The sequence below is a fragment of the Anomaloglossus baeobatrachus genome, chromosome 6, assembly GCF_048569485.1.
Source record: "Anomaloglossus baeobatrachus isolate aAnoBae1 chromosome 6, aAnoBae1.hap1, whole genome shotgun sequence".
NCBI lineage: Eukaryota > Metazoa > Chordata > Amphibia > Anura > Aromobatidae > Anomaloglossus > Anomaloglossus baeobatrachus.
In genome coordinates, this window is record NC_134358.1 from 244,838,215 (window position 1) to 244,860,691 (window position 22,477).

At 50.6% G+C, this 22,477-nt stretch overlaps 1 protein-coding gene across 2 annotated transcripts in view; it reads right to left on the reverse strand.

Annotated features, from left to right (window-relative positions):
* The window catches only part of LOC142244256 (enoyl-CoA hydratase EchA19-like), a 167,559-nt gene extending 146,379 nt beyond the window's left edge, over positions 1–21,180 (reverse strand). The window contains exons 1-2 of one of the 2 annotated variants that reach the window (XM_075316458.1): positions 21,122–21,180; positions 7,857–8,075 (exon numbers count right to left, since the gene is read on the reverse strand). In XM_075316458.1, the coding sequence (XP_075172573.1) occupies positions 7,857–7,983 (127 nt within the window). In that variant the 5' untranslated portion in view covers positions 7,984–8,075; positions 21,122–21,180. The remainder of the gene's footprint in view (positions 1–7,856; positions 8,076–21,121) is intronic. The other variant, XM_075316461.1, reaches the window with a different exon arrangement.
* Between the last annotated feature and the right edge of the window lie 1,297 nt (positions 21,181–22,477).

Below are 22,477 nucleotides of genomic sequence, written 5' to 3' on the forward strand. Positions count from 1 at the left end.
TGCTACTATGCGCCCTTGTCGATCCCTGTTCCCCATGGTCCCATGCCTGCTGCGTTGGTGATGATGAACGTCTGGACCTTGGTGATGTTGTTGTCCCTTGCACATATGAATCCTCCTGTAGTTCCTCCCCTTCATGTTGTCCCACCCCCTGACTCCGAATAGTGTTTAGCGTGTGCTCCAGCATGTAAATGACTGGAATCGTCATGCTGATAATGGCATTGTCAGAGCTAAACATATTCGTCGCCATGTCGAAACTGTGCAGAAGGGTGCATAGGTCCTTGATCTGAGACCACTCCATCAGGGTGATCTGCCCCACCTCTGCATCTCGTTGGCCCAGGCTATACGTCATGACGTATTGCACCAGGGCTCTGCGGTGCTGCCACAGTCGCTGTAACATGTGGAGAGTTGAATTCCAGCGTGTCGCCACATCGCATTTCAGGCGATGAACCGGCAGGCCGAAAGACTTCTGTAGCGATGCAAGTCGCTCAGCTGCGGCGCTTGAACGCCGGAAGTGAGCAGACAGTTTTCGTGCCCTGTTCAGAAGGCCATCTAGGCCGGGATAGTGTGTTAAAAATTGCTGCACGACAAGGTTCAACACGTGAGCCATACAAGGTACGTGTGTCACCTTGCCCAGGCGAAGGGCCGCACCCAGGTTTGCAGCATTGTCGCACACGGCCTTACCAGGCTGCAGGTTGAGTGGAGACAACCATTTATTAAACTCGGACCGCAGAGCTGACCACAACTCCTCAGCTGTGTGACTCTTATTACCAAGACATGTCAAGCTAAAGACCGCCTGATGCCGTTGCGCTCGGCTGCCAGCATAGTAATGAGGCGTGCGTGATTCCTTCTGCGCAGTGAGAACGCTGGTGGCCTGACCAGGCAGGCTTGGGGCGGAGGTGGAGGACCCAGATGAGGTGGAGGATGCAGAAGCTGTGGCGGAACTTGGACAGACAGAGGATTGACACACAAGTCGTGGGGACGGCAAGACTTGTGCAGCAGACCCTTCACCATCTATCACCATAGTTACCCAGTGCCCAGTCAGCGACATGTAACGTCCCTGTCCATGCTTACTGGTCCAAGTATCGGTGGTGAAATGCACCCGTTCACACACAGAGTTTCTCAAGGAAGCGGTGATGTTGTGTGCGACATGCTGGTGTAGCGCGGGCACACCTTTCTTAGAGAAGTAGTGGCGACTAGGCATCTGGTACTGGGGCACAGCGACAGACATAAGGTCTCTAAAATCCTGTGTGTCCACTAGGCGGAAAGGCAGCATTTCGGTAGCCAACAGCTTACAGAGGGATAGAGTCACCCTCTTAGCTTTGTCATGGGTCGGAGGAAGTGGCCTTTTATTTGACCACATCTGAGGGACAGAGATCTGGCTGCTGTGTGTAGACGGTGTTGAGTAGGGTGTCCCTGGAAAAATGCAGGTTTGTGAGGAAAGTGCAGGCGGAGACATGATGTTGCCTTCATCCAACGTTGGTGCTATCGATGTCTGAGAGAGCTGTACACACTCACTTGTTTCCCCTTCCAAACCAACCGACGACCTTACAAGCAAACTGCCTGTTGCGGTTACAGTGGTGGAAGTTTTGCGTGGAAAAACAGGTGTGACAGCTGTCCCCACAGTCCTAGAAGATGAAGAGCGCGCGGATGCACTGGAAGGGGCGGGCGGTGGATGGTTCGCTCCGCTAGCCGGCATTGCAGCACGGTGAGCTTCCCACCGGGACTTATGATATTTATTCATGTGACGATTCATGGAAGAAGTTGTCAAACTGCTGAGGTTTTGACCTCTACTAACAGAATCATGACAAATGTTACATATCACATGAGTTGGGCGATCTTTTTCGATGTGAAAAAAGGCCCAGGCTAGGCAAGGCTTAGAGGCCATGCGACCTGTTGATCCACCCCGAATAATGCTCATAGGCAGAGTGGTGGCTGAGGATGCAGTTGTAGACGTGCTACCAGTGCTCCGACTCTGTCCAGGAAGGCGCAAGGTAACTTCGTCGTCGGTTGCATCCTCCTCCACCGCCTCTGTTGACCTCCTCGAGTGCCTGACTGGGGGTTGACAGTAGGTGGGATCTAGAACGTCATCATCAATTGTTGTGTTTGCACTCCCCTCCCCCTCAGACCGAGCCTCTTCTTGCCCTGACCGAATATTTAAGTTGTCATCCCAATCGGGTATCTGCGTCTCATCTTCATCAGTATGTTCCTCATTGTCTATAACCACAGGTGTTACAGTTTGTGACAAAGGGTCAACATTATGCTCAGAAACTTGGTCCTCACGGCCTGAATCTGAGTCACAAAGGTTCTGGGCATCACTGCAGACCATTTCCTGTTCTGTACTCACTGTAGCTTGGGAGCAGACCTCTGATTCCCAGGCTATAGTGTGACTGAACAGCTCTGCAGACTCAGCCATCTCAGTTCCACCATACTGTGCAGGGCTGATGGAGACTTCAGAGCTGGGAGAAATCAAGTGTGATTGGGATGACAACTCAGAGGAATGGTGTTTTTTGGATGCGGTACTTGAAGTGGCTGAGAGGGCACTTGTTGGACCACTTGAGATCCATTCAAGCATTTTCCTTTTTTGCCCATCATCTACCTTTGTTCCTCTTGTTCGTGTCCGTAAAAAAGGGAGCACATCGGATTGTCCACAATAAGTAGTAGACATCTTACTTTTGCTAGTAGATGGTCTATCTTCAGCAGATGATAATGGAGCTTTGCCACCTTCCCCACTGACAAAACATTTTTTGCCTTTTCCACCACGCCTCTTCCCCTTTCCACCAGCATCTGTCATTTTGCCACTCATGTTGATTGCGACAAGATTGTGGACTGAAAATGTGGTAGTAAAAATTGAGAGGTGGTGAAGATTGCAGTGGTGGTCTAGCTTTATTAACAGCAGAATAATAAAGAATAAATATCCCTGACAATGTAACTTAGTTATAATTCGTTGGAGTGTGCAACGCAGGCAGACGTGCTGCAAATGTCTTGGCACTAGTGGGACTATAGCAAAGTCCAATAGCCACGTATAGGATGCCACTAGGTACACTGAGTGTGTGCTAGTATAATGGCTTCGTTATAATTAGTTGGAGTGTGCAACGCAGGCAGATGCGCTCTGCAAATGTCTTGGCACTAGTGGGACTATAGCAAAGTCCAATAGCCACGTATAGGATGCCACTAGGTACACTGAGTGTTTGCTAGTATAATGGCTTCGTTATAATTTGTTGTAGTGTGCAACGCAGGCAGATGCGCTCTGCAAATGTCTTGGCACTAGTGGGACTATAGCAAAGTCCAATAGCCACGTATAGGATGCCACTAGGTACACTGAGTGTGTGCTAGTATAATGGCTTCGTTATAATTAGTTGGAGTGTGCAACGCAGGCAGATGCGCTCTGCAAATGTCTTGGCACTAGTGGGACTATAGCAAAGTCCAATAGCCACGTATAGGATGCCACTAGGTACACTGAGTGTGTGCTAGTATAATGGCTTCGTTATAATTAGTTGGAGTGTGCAATGCAGGCAGATGTGCTCTGCAAATGTCTTGGCCCTAGTGGGACTATAGCAAAGTCCAATAGCCACGTATAGGATGCCACTAGGTACACTGAGTGTGTGCTAGTATAATGGCTTCGTTATAATTAGTTGGAGTGTGCAACGCAGGCAGATGCGCTCTGCAAATGTCTTGGCACTAGTGGGACTATAGCAAAGTCCAATAGCCACGTATAGGATGCCACTAGGTACACTGAGTGTTTGCTAGTATAATGGCTTCGTTATAATTAGTTGGAGTGTGCAACGCAGGCAGATGCGCTCTGCAAATGTCTTGGCACTAGTGGGACTATAGCAAAGTCCAATAGCCACGTATAGGATGCCACTAGGTACACTGAGTGTGTGCTAGTATAATGGCTTCGTTATAATTAGTTGGAGTGTGCAACGCAGGCAGATGCGCTCTGCAAATGTCTTGGCACTAGTGGGACTATAGCAAAGTCCAATAGCCACGTATAGGATGCCACTAGGTACACTGAGTGTTTGCTAGTATAATGGCTTAGTTTAAAAAACTTGGAGTGTGCAACGCAGGCAGATGCGCTCTGCAAATGTCTTGGCACTAGTGGGACTATAGCAAAGTCCAATAGCCACGTATAGGATGCCACTAGGTACACTGAGTGTGTGCTAGTATAATGGCTTCGTTATAATTAGTTGGAGTGTGCAACGCAGGCAGATGCGCTCTGCAAATGTCTTGGCACTAGTGGGACTATAGCAAAGTCCAATAGCCACGTATAGGATGCCACTAGGTACACTGAGTGTTTGCTAGTATAATGGCTTCGTTATAATTAGTTGGAGTGTGCAACGCAGGCAGATGCGCTCTGCAAATGTCTTGGCACTAGTGGGACTATAGCAAAGTCCAATAGCCACGTATAGGATGCCACTAGGTACACTGTGTGTTTGCTAGTATAATGGCGGAGTTTAAAAAACTTGGAGTGTGCAATGCAGGCAGATGTGCTCTGCTAATGTCTTTGCACTAGTGGGACTATAGCAAAGTCCAATAGCCACGTATAGGATGCCACTAGGTACACTGAGTGTGTGCTAGTATAATGGCTTCGTTATAATTAGTTGGAGTGTGCAACGCAGGCAGATGCGCTCTGCAAATGTCTTGGCACTAGTGGGACTATAGCAAAGTCCAATAGCCACGTATAGGATGCCACTAGGTACACTGAGTGTTTGCTAGTATAATGGCTTCGTTAGAATGAGTTGGAGTGTGCAGAGGACAAGAGGGTACAGTGGCAGGATTGTGGTGCTCTGGGTAGAGGAATGGAAGCCTGCCTTTCTATTCCCTCCTAATGGTGAAATGCAGGGAGGAAATCCCTGACCTGGGCTACACAGACGCTGTTGCTGTTTGCAGGACCTGTCACTTATGGCTCTCTGACCCTGCCGGTACGAGCCCTTAAAAGGACTGCTAGAATGTGCTCTCCCTAAGCTGTCTAACGCTGTGTATGCAGCGCATACAGCTGTATCGGCGATAGGACAAAGGACGGAACTGCGACAGTGATGTCTGACACCAAAGACGCAGAAGGCAGATAATGGCGATCGTGAAGAAAATGTCCGGTTTTATAATGCAGGGACATGTGACATGCAGATCCTATCACACATGCCGTTGCTTCTCTGCCTCAAAGTCCACTTAGGTGTGTGTGTGTCTGTGATTGGCTGACATGCTGGCCAGCCCCACAAGACGCGCGCGCTTAGGGAAGGAAGACAAGAAAAAAAAAAAAAAAAATGGCGATCGCCATTATAGAAACAGCAGTGATCTGAAGGCGCTGTTCACGCACACTATACACTGAAATGTCATAATAGTTTGATTCACAGAGTGACTTACACTATTACAGCAGAAACCAAGCTAAGATTTAGCTGTTTTTTGGCTGCTAGAACCGTTCTCGAACGTTTCTAGAACTATCGAGCTTTTGCAAAAAGCTCGAGTTCTAGTTCGATCTAGAACATGCCCCAAAATCACTCGAGCCGCGAACTGGAGAACCACGAACCACGAACCGCGCTCAACTCTAGTCAGGACTGGCCCTCACAGTGCCAGACCAGCAAACATGGATGAGGGCGGAACAAGGTTCAGGCAGGTGGTGTTTAAATAATGATGCCTTGGAGCAGGAGGCGGTGGCTGTGTGTGAACAAGCACCAAACTGAATTTTGATAGCGACAGAAGGAATTTGCAAACCACACTGGGCGTGCACAGCATGGTGGCGGTCAACCACCTGACCAGTAAATGAAAAAAGGAGGGGAGCCAGCACTGCTTATGAATGGCATGCAACAATGAAGAAATAAAAAGTGTAATATTCACAAATTCATTCCTACTGTAACAATTCAATGAGATTTTTTGCAAATGGTCAGTGGTTGACCGCCACCTTGCCATGCACGCCCAGTGTGGTTTGCAAATTCCTTCTGTTGCCATCAAAATTCATGTTGGTGCCAGTTCACACACAGCCACCGCACCCTGGTCCATAGGCATCATTATTTAAGCACCACCTGCCTGAGGCTGTTCCGCCCTTCATCCATGCTTGCTGGTCTGGCACTGTGAGAGCCAGTTCTGACATTGTGCTGGTGTGTGTGGTTCTGCCACACACACTGGCACCTGGGCTGCCTTTATTCGCAGTTGTCAGTCCTTGCAGCATGGGAGCAGTTCTGACATTCCCCGGGTAAGTGGTGTTCTTATATGGTCCTGTTCAAGTCATTATATGAGACCTTATGGTACGATATTAATTTATAACATAGTGTAGGGACCCCCCTATAGAGATTTGCCGTGACGGGGCAGGGGGGCTCAAATCATTGATCAATAATTTGCAAAAAATCTAATTGAATTGTTACAGTAGGAATGAATTTGTGAATTTTACACTTTTTATTTTTTCATTGTTGCATGCCATTCATGAGCAGTGCTGGCTCCCCTCTTCTTTGTGTATTCCCTTAGTGTATGATAAAAATAACAGGCGCATCGGCGCCATTCTTGTGATGTTGGCACCATATCTCCTGGGACTTGTGTGACCTTGTTATACCACATGAGCGCTGCAGCCAATCAGCAATAGGTTGCAGTTTTCAGACTTCACAGGAATAAAGCAGAATGACTAGTTGCAGTGCTTATGTGACTTAACAAAATCATGTGTGCCCTGAGATATCTGGCAATGACATCTGAAGTGCAGTGGAACCTTGGATAACGAGCATAATTCCGGGAGTGTGCTCTTAAACCAAGTTACTCTTATATCAAGCAAATTTTCCCATAGGAAATAATTGAAACACAGACAATTTGCTGTACTTATACAAACTTATTACAGTAATACAAAACAATGTACTGTATGCATATAAATTACACAATACTGTACAGTAAAAAACAAAACAAATTAAACTGCACTTTAGCATACAATAAAATTGTAGGTGTGCGAGAGGTACAGTACAAGCAATGTGCTGTACTGACTGACAGAAAGAAAGTACAATACTGTATCCACAAATGCAAATTGATAGATATGCTATATAGTATATACTGTACTGTGCAATGGTACAGAAAGTTACCTTCAGAGCGGGTCAGAGTGCAGTGAAAGGACAGAACCGGAAGTGCATACGGTGAGGATTAGCTCTTATTGCAAAGCATTGCTCTTAAACTAAAGGCCCCATCACACGCAACAACGTATCTAACGATATATCGCCAGGGTAACGGATTCCGTGACGCACATCCGGCATCGTTAGCAGTCGTTGCGTGTGATACCAACGAACGACCGTTAACGATGGAAAATACTCACCAAATCGTCCATCGTTGACACGTCGTTCATTTTCTAAAAATCGTTGATTGTTGAGGTCGCAGGTTGTTCATCGTTCCCGAGGCAGCACACATCGCTACGTGTGACACCGCGGGAACGACAAACTACCGCTTACCTGCGGCCGCCGGCAGTGAGGAAGGAAGGAGGTGGTCGGGATGTTATGGCCGCTCATCTCCACCCCTCCGCTTCTATTGGGCGGCCGCTTAGTGATGCCGCTGTGACGCTGCACGAACCGCCCCCTTAGATAGGAGACGGTTCGCCGGCCACATCGACCTCGCTAGGCAGGTAAGCCCATGTGACGGCTCCGAACAATATTGTGCGCCATGGGCAGCGATTTGTCCGTGACGCACAAACGACAGGGGCGCAAGCGATATCGCTGCATGTGACGGGGCCTTAAGTTACAAATTTGTAAAAAGCTTTGCTTGTCTTGCAAAACGCTCTCAAACCAAGTTACTCTTAAACCAAGGTTCAACTGTATCTGTTATTTTACGTTGGGCAATAAAACTGTCATTCAAAATGTATAAAGCAGTAGTAAGATATTTAAAAGAAAGAAGGAACACACTTGTGTGATGTGACCGATCAGAAGCCCTGGCCAACAATCTCTTCCTACAAGGCGCAGCTCCTGCTGACTGGCTCCAAGGAAATGGACAGCTCCAAAGTCGACCTCCGACTGCAGATCTCAATAGCATCTCAGGTCAATGAATGTGTAGAATTAAGAAAGTCCTCATCAATGTGTGATCCAGTGCGGCAAGAATTTATCACTGAATGAAGAAATCTAATTCTGCATTAAAATAAAAGTGACATTTAAGTAAAAACAGATAGGCAAAGACTGATTTAGATAATACATATAACTGACAAACTCTCAGGGTATGTTCACATGTGGCAGGTTTGTTGCAGAAATTTTTTCGATTTTCCTATTTACTTGATTGGAGTTAGCAGAAATCCATATACATGCTGCAGAGACAACCCCAGAGGTATGAAGCGGATTGTAAAGCTGGTGTGTGAGGATAGCCTTTCCAGGAAACAGTCTTAGGCTATGTGCGCACGTTGCGTATTTGCATGCAGTTACACTGCGATCTGCACCGCAGCGTAACTGCATGCGTCCTGCGTCCCCAGCACAATCTATGAAGATTATGCAGGAGACGTGCGCACGTGGCGTATTAGAGCGCAGCGCTTCGGCTGCTGCCTGAAGCGCACATTCTAAGGAGTGACATGACACATCTTTCCTGCGCTCTGCATGCAGCCCCCGCTCTGTCTATGGGAGGGGCTGCACTCAGCGCATGAAATCGGCTTTTTTTTCATTACGGACTCTTTCTGCAGCGATTTGAAGCGTACGTGTGCTGTTCAAATCGCTGCAGAAATTTCTGCAGGGACAAACGTTACGTGCGCACATAGCCTTATGGTTTCAGAGACCAGACATCAATGGTCTGATCAGTTTTAACCCTTTATGTATACAGGTATATTTACTGATCAGCCACAACAATAAAACCACTGACGTGACGTGAAACTGAATACAATTCTGTGGACTCCGCTTTCAGGCCTTCTGTCGAAGCTATACACTCAACATATATAAGTAGTGACATACAGTGGGGAAAATATGTATTTGATACATTGCTGATTTTGCAAGTTTTCTCCCCTACAAAAATGTAGAAATCTGTGATTTTTATCATAGGTACACTTAAACTGTGACAGACAGAATAAAAAACCTGAAAATGTCATTGTATGATTTTAAAACTATTAATCTGCATTTTAATGCATGAAATTAGTATTTTATCACCTACCAACCAGCAAGAATTCTGGCTCTCACAGACCTGAACAAGGCTGGGATGGGCTCCAGGACAATAGGCAAGCAGTTTCGTGAGAAGACAACAAAAGTTGGCGCAATTATTAGAAAATGGAAAAAAACACAAGATGACTGTCAGTCTTATTTGGTCTGGGGCTCCATATAAGATCTCACCTCGTGGGGTAAGGATGATTCTGAGAAAGGTCAGGAATCAGCCCAGAACTACATTGGAGTACCTGGTCAATGACCTGAAGAAAGATAGGCTCAAAGTCTTAAATATTACCATAAATAACACACTACGCCGTCATGGATAAAAATCCTGCAGGGCATGAAAAGTCCCTCTGCTCACACCAATGACCATGTGGATAATACAGAGGAGGCATGAAAGAAGGTCATGTGGTCAGATGAGGCCGAAATACAACTTTTTGATATCAACTCCACTCGCCGTGTTTGGAGGAAAAAGTATGATGATTACAACCCCAAGAACACGGTACCAACCGTGAAGCATGGGGGTGGAAACATCATACTTTGGGGGTGCTTTTCTGCAAAGGGGACAGGACAACTGCACCGCATTGAAGCGAGGATGGATGAGGTCATGTATTGTGGGATTTTGGACAAAGATCTCCTTCCATCATTGAAGTTGGTTTCTGGCTGGGTCTTCCAGCACGACAATGATCCGAAACACACAGCCAGGGCAACTAAGGAGTGGCTCCGTAAGAAGCATTTCCAGTTCCTAGAGTGGCCTACCCAGTCTCCAGCTGGCTAACAAAATAGGATATGGAGAGAATCCAATTTAAATTTAGCAAAACAAAAAATTCCTGAAATGTACAATCTTTATTAAAAATATTTAAAAACACAATAAGTGGATGTGTAAAAGAAAAACTCCATAAAAAAGTGACCGGACAGGTCCGGTTTATATGGAAAGTAGTGTAAACAAGGATATATGACATATGGTGAACCTAAAGGGCCCTACGGTGACTCCCATCTTTACCCCAGCCAGGCCTCCTGATGAACTTGAAACACAGGAGAAACGCATTGAGGCCGTTTATTTTGGATTACTACATCTATAAGGGAAGTTATTGACATTTCTTTCTCTTTTTTTTGTTTGAGCTGTAGCTCTTGTTTTTGATTCATTCCTGCGGGGTGCTGTGGTGCACACCAGTAAGGCTGCTTTCACACTACGTTTTTTTAATATGCGTCCTGAACGTTTTTATGCTGCAAAACTGATCCAGTACAAATGAGTTTTAATTTCAATGCATTTGCAATGGACGCACGTTAATGTGGCGCCCTGGACTAGCCAGGTCGTCACAGATAACACACAAACACCCCCACCCCCACTAGACAATAACATTAGCCAAACACAAAACCCTTGTTGCCTCCCTCCAGGGTCTGATGTCCACACCAGGTGGGGCGGAGCCAAGCGGTTGGCCTCACCCACCGAGGAGTTCACAGGCCTTGAGGCGGGAAAAGTGACAGAGTTTGGAGGTGAAAGTGAGAGGAGTCAAGTGAAGGGTGTCTGGGTTTGTGGCCCAGGCACTAACGACAAGGCTGGCAGACGGTGGTGGCTGTCTGCAGGAGTGGTAAAGCAACGCGGAACCGTAGGACCGGGGTCGGGCGGTAGCCCGCCGGTACCGACCGGGGAGCGGAGTGAAACCAGCACACACAGGCAGGGCCATTGGACCCCAACCAGGCTTGGAGCCGCCGACAATAGTCAAATCCGAGTGTGACCGGAACCCCAGGGGTTTCCTAACAGCCAAAGACCCGATAGAAGGCAACCGTCCACACCGTGAGGGTATACAGCTACCGCCTAAGGCTAGAGACCCAAGGGCCAGTGCCTGCGGGCAAACGGGCTCCTCCGGCATCCATACACCGGGGAGCAGACTACCGTTGGGGATCCATCGTAGTCAAACAAGTACACAAAGGTGCAGGGAAAGACAGCCGCCATCACCTGTCCAGGGAGAGACACTGCAGCTGGCTGCAGGACCCGTCCATCCAGCCGTTTGGTTTACCGAGGACTTTATGCATCTCTTACTGAGTGAGTACACCCGTGCCATCCGGCACCGCGCCACGCTGTCCCTGCAACTCTGCACCTCACCAACCCTGCCTCCCAGTCACATCACCGGGCCCCGGGACCACCGACTCCTACCCACGGAGGGGGAAAACAACATTTCAGCTGCTCCCTACCATCGCTCCCGGGATCCCCGTCACTAGCAGTGGTGGTGCCCATCTTCACCACAACCCGTGGGTGGCGTCACAGACTAAATCTCCCAAACCAACCACCCCCTTTCACTCACGGGCGAGGAGCGCCGCTCGAGCAGCAGCCGCAGCAGCGCCGGACCCGAGCGTTAGCGAGCGCAGCGGCGGCGTCCTCCCCGCCCGCGACAACTTGGCGTCACGAACAGGATTGAACGCATCTACTTACCAGTAGAAGTGTGCCTTGTGATCTCTCCCGGCAGTGTCCGGCCGAAAATTTTGAAGCGCCGCCATCTTGGTGCGAAAATCTCCCGCTCGAGCGTCTTCTCCGAGCAGGGAAGGCGCGAAAGCGAAGCCCAGCCCCCAACAAACGGAAGTGCTGAAGAGAACCAAGGGGGGGCGGGTGTGTGTCTGCCTGATGTAGCCGAGGCTATAAGAGCGGGGACGCCAGGACTCTGCAAAGATACCCGGTTCCTGGAAGCAGCTTGCAACATGTCCGCACCACCTGAGAGGCCTGAGTCTCTGGAGCCTGCCCTCGGGACGGCGGCTTGGCTGAATACCCAAGTGATGCTGTTGTGCTGCCGTCACCGGGCCCAAGTACGGAACCTGCTAAATCGCTGGACCGCTGAGATGGAGGAGCTGGCTGCGGTCGTGCGGGCGCATGAAATAGAGGCCATGCTAGAGGAGCTGGTGAGTGACCCACGCCCTTGTGCCCCTGAAGGACCGGCCGCTAAGGCTGAAGGGTGCAGTCTACCTCTGGCCCCAGCAGGGCCCGACCCATCGCCTGTGCTGACCGCCCGTACAACCCCGCTCAGACCGCCGTCCCCGATGGAGGTGGCAGAGTCCGTGTTGCCCCGCCAGGGCCCGGAGGCCCGAGAGGAAGCCAGCCAATCATAAGCTGGAGCGGGTGACTTAGAAAAACCGATGGCAGACCTCCATACACCGGCCAATGACGGGTCATTTGCCACTGAGGAGCCACGAGTCTGGGCTGAGCTGGAAACCGTTAACGATCTGCCAAGTCCCACCATTAGTCCCCTGGAGTCGGATGACAGCAGCTCGGGGGCTGACACAGAACCGGTGTCGGAGTCCGAGGAAGCGGGTGAGAGTCTTCCCAACGGCAATGCGCCAGTAGCTTTCTATGTCCTGCGTGGTGGAGGGAACGGATACCGGGCGGCCCTCTCCCACCAGGCCTGCCACCGGATGTTTGCAACATTAACAGCGGAGGGCGAGGCCACCTCAGAGGAAGAGGTGGAATAGGCAGCGGTCCTCCATTGCAAGCAAGTTGTCCCCCGTTGAGACCCTCAGCAGTTTAATTGAATGACAAAAATCAACCGAAAAGATCATCTGATTAGCTACAGTGATTATCCCGGCCATTGCCGGCAAGTTGTCCCCGAAGGGACTCTGTGTGTTTTTACCACCCACATGAGGAACTACTCATAAACATGGCCGAGAACTGTCTGGCCACCCATGAACTGGTGGGCTTGTAAATAGTTTTGTGGGATGGAAACCGTTGCCGCCTCCGCAGAGGCAGATTGGAGGAAGGGCCCGCAGCAGAGCAGGCTGGGGCCCGGCCACCACCAGGACCGGTGGCCATCCTCTGGGGGTCAGGGGTCCCCAGGACGTGGGGTCCCCTGAGGTGACAGCCGGGTGCGAGTAACCGTACCCGTTCCCGCTTGGTCAGCCTGAACCTGGACTGGGGTCAAGGGGTGCTGCCCACTTCTTAGGGGCAGCATCAAAGCTAGGTTGCTTGGGTGGGAGAGTGGAAGACATCCGTCCGTTAATATTAAAAGTGTTTTTATATGTGCAACGTTTAAGTGACCTAACAAAAATGCTTGTGTTTTGATATGTTGACAAGTTATTTATGTTTTTACAGTTTTGAAAAAATAAATAAATAAATAAAACCGGTGATGGACGGGCATCCCGCGGACGGTCTGCATTTCACCAAGGGGGAATGTGGCGCCCTCGACTAGCCAGGTCGTCACAGATAACACACAAACACCCCCACCCCCACCCCCACTAGACAGTAACATTAGCCAAACACAAAACCCTTGTTGCCTCCCTCCATGGTCTGATGTCCACACCAGGTGGGGCGGAGCCAAGTGGTTGGCCCCACCCACCGAGGAGTTCACAGGCCTGGAGGCGGGAAAAGTGACAGTTAGAGTTTGGAGGTGAAAGTGAGAGGAGTCAAGTGAAGGGTGTCTGGGTTTGTGGCCCAGGCACTAACAACAAGGTTGGCAGACGGTGGTGGCCGTCTGCAGGAGTGGTGAAGCAACGCGGAACCGTAGGACCGGGGACGGGCGTTGGCCCGCCGGTACCGACCGGGGACCGAAGTGAAGCCAGCACACACAGGCAGGGCCATTGGACCCCGACCAGGCTTGGAGCCGCCGACAATAGTCAAATCCGAGTGTGACCGGAACCCCAGGGGTTTCTTAAAATCCAAAGACCCGATAGAAGGCAACCGCCCACACCGTGAGGGTATATAGCTACCGCCTAAGGCTAGAGACCCAAGGGCCAGCGCCTGCAGGCAATTGGGCTCCTCCGGCATCCATACACCGGGGAGCAGACTACCGTTGGGGATCCATCGTAGTCAAACAAGTACACAAAGGTGCAGGGAAAGACAGTCGCCATCACCTGTCCGGGAAAAGACACTGCAGCCAGCTGCGGGACCCGTCCATCCAGCCGTTTGGTTTACCAAGGACTTTGTGCATCTCTTACTGAGTGAGTACACCCGTGCCATCCGTCACCGCGCCGTGCTGTCCCTGCAACCCTGCACCTCACCAACCTTGCCTCCCCGTCACACCACCGGGCCCCGGGACCACTGACCCCTACCCACGGAGGGGAAAAACAACATCCCAGCTGCTCCCCACCATCACTCCCGGGATCCCTGTCACCAGCAGCGGTGGTGCCCATCTTCACCACAACCCGTGGGTGGCGTCACGGACTAAGGGTGGCTTTGCACGTTGCAACATCGCACGTGCGATGTCGGTGGGGTCAAATCGAAAGTGACGCACATCCGGCGTCACTTTCGACATCGTTGTGTGTAAATTCTAGATGATACGATTAACGAGCGCAAAAGCGTCGTTATCGTATCATCGTTGCAAGCTCCGACTTTTCCATAATTTTGCTGCAGCGATGGTACGATGCTGTTCCTCGTTCCTGCGGCAGCACACATCGCTGTGTGTTACGCCGAAGGAGCGAGGAACTTCACCTTACCTGCCGCCGGTGGCTCTACGGAAGGAAGGAGGTGGGCAGGATGTTTACATCCTGCTCATCTCCACCCCTCCGCTGCTATTGGCCGCCTGCCGTGTATCGACGCTATGACGCCACACGACCCGCCCCCTTAGGAAGGAGGCGGGTCTCCGGCCAGAGCGACGGTCGCAGGGCAGGTGAGTGCATGTGAAGCTGGCGTAGCGATAATGTTCGCTACGCCAGCTATCACAAGATATCGTACCTGCGATGGGGGCGGGGACTATCGCGTGCGACATCGCAGCATCGGCTTGCGATGTCGCAACGTGCAAAGCCCGCCTAAATCCCCCAAACCAACCACCCCCTTTCACTCATGGGCGAGGAGCGCTGCTCGAGTCCCCGGATCCGGCCCACCGCTCGAGCCACCGAGCAGCAGCAGCCGCAGCAGCGCCAGACCCGAGCGTTAGCGAACGAGCGCAGCGGCGGCGTCCTCCCCGCCCACGACATTAACATGCGTTCACATGCGTTTGCGTGCGGTATAGTGAGGATCCAGCGACTTGCAGTATTTTAACATTTTTCAAAAATGCTTTTATAGCATTTTTGAGCTGCATCCAAATACTCTGTGCCACTGGATCCTGACTATACAGCACGCAAACGCATGTGAACGGTGGCATGCTGATAGACAGGATCCTGTTGGGAAGAAAACAGCCTGGCGTGATCAGAGTCTCTCTCTCTGTCTGTCTGTCGGTCTCTCTCTCTCTCTTTGTCAGTCTATCCCTCGCCCTCCCACTCTCATACTCACTGATACACGATCACCGGCGCTGCGCTACACGGCTGTCACACTGCTCTGGTGGCTTCTCCTCTTTTGAAAATGCCGGCCGCTCATTATTCCATCTTGTATTCACGACTTCCCCCGCCCACCGGCGCCTGATTGATTGCAGTCAGACACGCCCCCACGCTGAATGACAGCTGTCTCACTGCAACCAATCACAGCCACCGGTGGGCTGTTCTATATCGTGCAGTACAATAAATAAATAATTTTAAAAAATGGCATGCGGTCCCCCCAAAGTTTGATGCCAAACAAGATAAAGCCAAACGGCTGAAGGCTAGTATTCTCAGGATGGGGAGCGCCATGTTATGGGGAGCCCCCCAGCCAAAAAATATCAGCCCGCAGCCGCCCGGAATTGCCGCATCCCGGCTCATCCCGAATTGCCCTGGTGCGTTGGCAATCGGAGTAATAAATAGTTAATGGCAGCTCATAGCAGCCACTAACTCCTAGGTTAATCATGGCAGGCGTCTATGAGATGACCAATGATTAACCTGTAAGTGAAAGTAACTAAACACAAACACCGAAAAAATCCTTTATTTGGAATAAAATACAAAAAAAAAAAAAATCCTCTTTCACCACTTTATTAAAATTCCCAAATACCCCTCCAGGTCCGGCATAATCCACACAGGGTCCATTTGGATTTAGCACGGTATGTGTTAGAGTACTGTCTCACTAAACGATGTACCAGCGATTCCGACCACAATATGACCTGGTCAGGATCGCTGGTGCGTTGCTACATGGTCGCTGGTGAGCTGTCAATCAGCCAGAACTCACCAGTGACCAGCCACTTTGCGCTTGGTAACCAAGGTACACATCGGGTTACTAAGCAAAGCGCTTTGCTTAGTTACCCGATATTTACCCTGGTTAGGTGTGCAAGGAGTCAGCGATGGCAGCCTGTAAGCATGTACGCTGGTAACCAGGGTAAATATCGAGTAACCAAGCAAAGCGCTTTGCTTGGTTACCCGATATTTACCTTGGTTACCAGCGTACAATGCTTAGCGCTGGCTCCCTGCACACGTAGCCAGGGTAAATATCGGGTAACTAACCAAAGTGCTTTGCTTAGTAACCCGATGTGTACCCTGGTTACGTGTGCAGGGAGCCAGCGCTAAGCGGTGCACGCTGGTAACCAAGGTAAATATCGGGTAACCAAGCAAAGCGCTTTGCTTAGTTACCCGATACTTACCCTGGTGTGTACGCTGCTTACACAGAGTCGGTGCTCGTTGGTCTCCCGCCGTCAAACACACCGATGTGTGCTGCACAACGGGAGACCAACGAGTAAAAAATGAACCAGAACAATGTGTAATGATCAGCGATTTCACAGCAGGGGCCAGGTCGCTGCTTAGTGTCACACACAGCGAGATCGCTGATGAGGTCACTGGAACGTCACAAAACCTGTGACTCAGCAGCGATCTCACTAGCGATCTCGCTATGTGAGAATTACCCCTGAGTGGATACACTTATTGTTAACACTGTTGTGTGAGCTTGGTTATTTAACCTTTTTGATCAGACTTGTTAAGTTGTGGATAGCATTATTATTGGCAGGATTTAGTTTAAGGACTCAACACGGTCTCCAAGGGTGAGTCTAGAGTGAGCGGGGGCGACAGGGTCATCGGCACGTGCACCCAGCTTTGTATCCGTCAGCATTGAGCTTTTCTGATGCCATGTGTCTATCCTGACATCAGAGAGGTGTAGTAAGCCTGACTGGAAGTGCGGACGACTTCAGATCATGGGCAGTGAGCATTTCTGAAACCGAGACGCATACACTGCATCAGAAAAGCTAAATGCTGATGGGTACAAAGCAGCGTGCACGTGCCAAAGACGCTGGCTGTTGTGAAGCATGTAATCACAGGCCTAATTAGCATCTCATAAACGGTCTTTACAAATACTTTTTCCAAAGATCTGTTTATGCATGCTAGTATATGAAGGGACTGTTAGGCAGTACTGCACAAGCTGCCCTTCCGTGCAGTATTCCGCCTCCCTCTTGGTTTTCGGGTCCCTACTTAAGTGGTGTTGCCTCCAACAGCAAATCAAACCCTAGAGAAACCCTGCACCACACCCACCTGACACACCAGTGGACGCTTGAGTGGAATAGAGTCGACCACCTGGGGGGTCAGGGAGGGGGGTGAGGAGTGTATGGAGTCAATTGGTGATTGGAGAAGGAGTTGGAAGTAGCCCTCGAGCTGAGAGGAGCTCAGAGGAAATCGGGAGCGGTGACTCCTGAAGGAACTGTCTAGGTTGCAGACGGTGGTCTGGGCCTAGAGGAGTCAGACCCCCAGTCACAGAGGATTGTCACAAGATGCTCGGACCTGTCGAGGAGAAGAGCCGGCAGCCTAGCCCTATCACCAGTCCGGGACCGAAGGCACGATGGGGTACATGCACCCTAGGTCAGGGAGTAGCTTCAGGCAACCCGACAATTCACCTGAGGAGAACGGAGCCTTCACTGTTATGATCCGGAACCATGGAAGATCACAATAGATCATTGGCAAAAAAGGTGACAAGAGCATTGGCAACTAATCTGGCCGCCATCCCCTTACTAACCATCAACACTAGAAGTAGCTGAGGGGTGAACTAACATCCTATGCACCGTGAACCCAGCCGGAGAACTAGCTATCCTAAAGGAAGGAAGGATGAGTAACTCTATGCCTCAGAAATAGACCGCAAAGGTATAGCAAGCCCCCCACATTCAAAGACTACGGTGATATAGGAAAACACAATACACAGATGGATGATAGGATTAGCAAAGGTGAGGCCCCATTGACTAAATAGGAAAGGATAGGAAAGGGGCTGATGGTGGCCAGAGAAAAACCCTACAAAAATCCAAATACCTGATAGTAAAAAAAGTCCTCAGACGCACGATCTGACCTCCGTCCAATATCAGGCGCTCTTATCAAACCAATGAACAGAAAGCAGGAACAATTACAAATTCAAGAAGCAACAAACACATGGACTTATAGGAGCAATACTCCAAAGATAGCTGCAGGGGGCTTCCCAGCTAAGCAACAGAAAGGGAAGATCCCTGCATGCAAATGAACTGACAATAACCACAGTAAATGACAAACCCAGACAAGAACAAAAAGAACAAAACAACATAAGAAAGAACAAAGCACTCATATGGGGTAGATGTGGTCTGGAGCAAGATGAGAAGGCTGGTAAACTAAAGAACTAATGACAACCGGCTCAGACTGCTAGCAGACCAAGGTTTAAATAAGCAGAGAGTTAGCAATGGAAACGCCCATTGCTCCAGCACACCTGTCTCTGTCCAAACCATTCCTGGCCACAAGAGGGAGCCTCACAGCAGCAAAAGCATAACTGACATTCACAAAACTTCACAATCCGCTCTCCACCCACTCCAGAATCGGGGCATTAGCGCAACAAGGGGGATAGGACTTTCCAACCAAAACGGTCCAGAAAATCCTAAGCGTGAGCCCTGAGAGCAAGCTCCCATACTTAGTTATAGTAGGGAGCGGGGCCCGGCTAGTTCCAAGCTACCGGGCCATCAAGTTGAAGTCAAAACTAAGTGCCAGGAGGCAGGCCACGGATCACCAGGCAGCACCACTTGGGGACGGGACCCAGACGAGCTCCCCTCAGAGGCAGCAGTATCCAGAGACTTGGTTTACCCGGTTGTCAGTGTCTGCCTATGAACTGAGTGAATACGAGAGTGACCCCTTCATCCCCACGGCACTCCCCACACCGAGTCCCGGGGCACCCCCTACCCGTGGAGGGCTCCAACACCTTGCTGCCCCCGCTCCATCATCCCCGGGTACTCCCAACGGCAGTGGTGGTACTCCCACTTACCACGGGTGACGTCACAAACTATAACTCCCCTGTTAATACCCCCTCTTTTTAATTCGAGTGGCCACACGACCCCTGGGTCCGGAGACCCTCGAGCCACAGCTAACTCAGATCCGAGCAGCTCGGCTGCTTCCACGGGGGCGTTACAGGTGCACAGGGAACCTGTCAGGTGTAATATGCACACAGAATCACGATCACTTGTGGGTGTATTTTGCTAATCCTTGCCTAACCGTCCCAGCCTATAGCAGCATAGATAAAGGGATCTTTAGAAAAAGTATTTCTAAATATCTTCTATTGTATGCTAATGAGCGAGGGGACTAGTCATAAGGGTGTTACTTCCTCCGACCAGTCCGCCCTCTTAGCATGGTAGTATGCCCACAGGGATGTACTAACATGTTATTCAATTCAGCATCACCAGCAGTGCCGCGTGTACCTGTGCTCGCTGTGAAGGGTGTATGCATCCCGGCTTCAGAGAGGTCTACTGCGCATGACCGGATGTGCCCGACATTCAGATCAGCGTTCACCGTGGACACAGGTTAGTGCGGCACCGCTGATGACGCTGCATTGAACAGCATGTTAGTACACTCCTGGGGGTAAACTACAATGCTAAGAGGGCGGAATAGTCAGCGGAAGTAACACCCTTGGGACTAGTCCCCGCACTCATTAGCATATGATAAAAGATCTTTAGAAATACTTTTTCTAAATATCCCTTTATCTATACTAGTGTATACAAGGACGGGCAGGGATTAGCAATATGTACCCAGAACTGTTCGTGGTTCTGGCTACATATTGCACCTGACAAGCTCACTTTTTTTTTTTAAAAAAAAAAAGGAGTTAAAAAAATAGAAACCCAGATAGTGTAGATAGGGAAGGAGGGAATATTTAATTAAAGTATATTAGAAAATAGTTTAGATTATGGCACTAAACAGATAAGGATTAGGATGATAATTCCTATGAATGGCTGACCACCCATCCAGCTGACATTCAGAAGGCAAAGAGCAGCAGACTCCACTGCGTCCTGGTGTCGATTTCATCCATAGTAGAGGGAAAAGGCCACAGACTGGCTGCAAAACCATGTGACATACCACCCGGCGCACACATCGCTAGCGGTCGCCATCGAGCGCACACATCGCTAGCGGTCGCCATCGGGAGCACACACCGCTAGCGGTCACCAGGGGGCGCACACACCGCTAGCGGTCACCAGGGGGCGCACACACCACTAGCGGTGACCAGGGGGCGCACACATCGCTAGCGGTCACCAGGGGGCGCACACATCGCTAGCGGTCACCAGGGGGCGCACACATCGCTAGCAGTCACCAGGGGGTGCACACATCACTAGCAGTCACCAGGGGGCGCACACACCACTAGCGGTGACCAGGGGGCGCACACATCGCTAGCGGTCACCAGGGGGCGCACACATCGCTAGCGGTCACCAGGGGGCGCACACACCACTAGCGGTCACCAGGGGGCGCACACATCACTAAGCGGTCTCCAGGGGGCGCACATATCACTAAGCGGTCTCCAGGGGGCGCACACATCACTAAGCGGTCTCCAGGGGGCGCACACATCACTAAGCGGTCTCCAGGGGGCGCACACATCACTAAGCGGTCTCCAGGGGGCGCACACATCACTAAGCGGTCTCCAGGGGGCGCACAGGCTGTGCTTCTATGAGGGGGAATAGGGCAATGAGCACAGGTTGTCAGAGGCGAGCACTGGACACAGCCCTTTTATCTGGAATCCCAGTAATTACAAACTTCAAGACCTTCCAGAAGGAAAAAAAATCCAAATTCAGTGGAAAAAAAAGGTGCCATTGTCAGGACAGGCGGCATCCCTATGTCACCACTGTGAGCGACATTGCTCTGACACGGAGTGCACATAGGGGGCTCGGATATGTCTTACATGTACACTGTAGATATTACAGACACTGTCTCGGTGCATGCCGCTGCTGTACTCAGCAATGTGCCGCGGGAGCGAGCACAGTGACGGCTCAGGCACCGCGCGACACGTGTGAATGCAGCGGAGCTCCCTGCCACTCCGCCCTTACCTGTCTGCGTGCCAGGGCTAGACATGGGCAGCGTAGAGCGCATGGGCACAGGACCGCTCCTTAGTTGATGAATTCAGTCATGTGACTGCTTCTGCTGAAGGAATGAAGGCAGCTGTATGGCAGAGCTGAGCATGCGCAGTTATTGTATTAGGGAGGGAGCTAGTAAAGTTGTGTACTGTGTTCGTTATACCTGATTTACCTTTTTTTAAAGCTGTGTCTGACACTACACTAGTTATACTTTGTACAGCCGTTCAGCCTGGCAGTGGCCTCTTTCACACTTCTGTTTTTTTGCATCAGTCGCAATCCGTTTTGTGATTGATGGGACAGATGCGTTGTATTTTGTTGTAAAACTAATGCAACGGATCCAGTGGGAGAGAGAGTGAGGGAGAGAGATTTAATAAGAAAGGAATTTACACATCTGAGCATGCTCGGTTGCTAAAAGACAGACCCGTCACCGGAATCTGTTATTTAATGGATCCCAACGGATTCAATCGCCCATAGGCTTCTATTATAACACAGACGCCAGCGCATCCATCGCTGTCAGTTTTTTCACCGCACAAAAAGAAGTTACATTCTGCGTTGCTTCCGCCCGACGGTCAGTCACTCCACGGCTGCTCCGCCGCAAAACGGATGCAACGCACGGCCAAGTCTATGGCAAAAAACTGACTCCTGCTAAATATTTTGCTGGATTTAGTTTTTTCTCAAAGCAACGGATTGTGACCGAGGGAAAAAGACAGAAGTGTGAAAGCAGCCTCATATAAGTCAGTGCTGATATACTTGTGAGGGGCTTCTATAGATCTGCAGTTGTACTGTATGCACATTAAATGGTAAAACAAGTATGGGCCGCAGTATTCTCACCAGCCGAGTATGGGCCGCAATGCCCTCACCAGCCGAGTATAGGCCGCAATGCCCTCACCAGCCGAGTATGGGCCGAAATGCCCTCACCAGCCAAGTATGGGCCAAAATGCCCTCACCAGCCGAGTATGGGCCGCAATGCCCTCACCAGCCGAGTATGGGCCGCAATGCCCTCACCAGCCGAGTATGGGCCACAATGCCCTCACCAGTCGAGTATAGGCCGCAATGTCCTCACCAGCTGAGTCTAGGCCGCAATGCCCTCACCAGCCGAGTATGGGCCGCAATGCCCTCACCAGCTGAGTATGGGCCGCAATGCCCTCACCAGCCGAGTATAGGCCGCAATGTCCTCACCAGCCGAGTCTGGGCCGCAATGCCCTCACCAGCCAAGTATAGGCCGCAATGCCCTCAGCAGCCGAGTATGGGCCGCAATGCCCTCACCAGCTGAATATGGGCCGCAATGCCCTCACCAGCCGAGTATAGGCTGCAATGTCCTCACCAGCC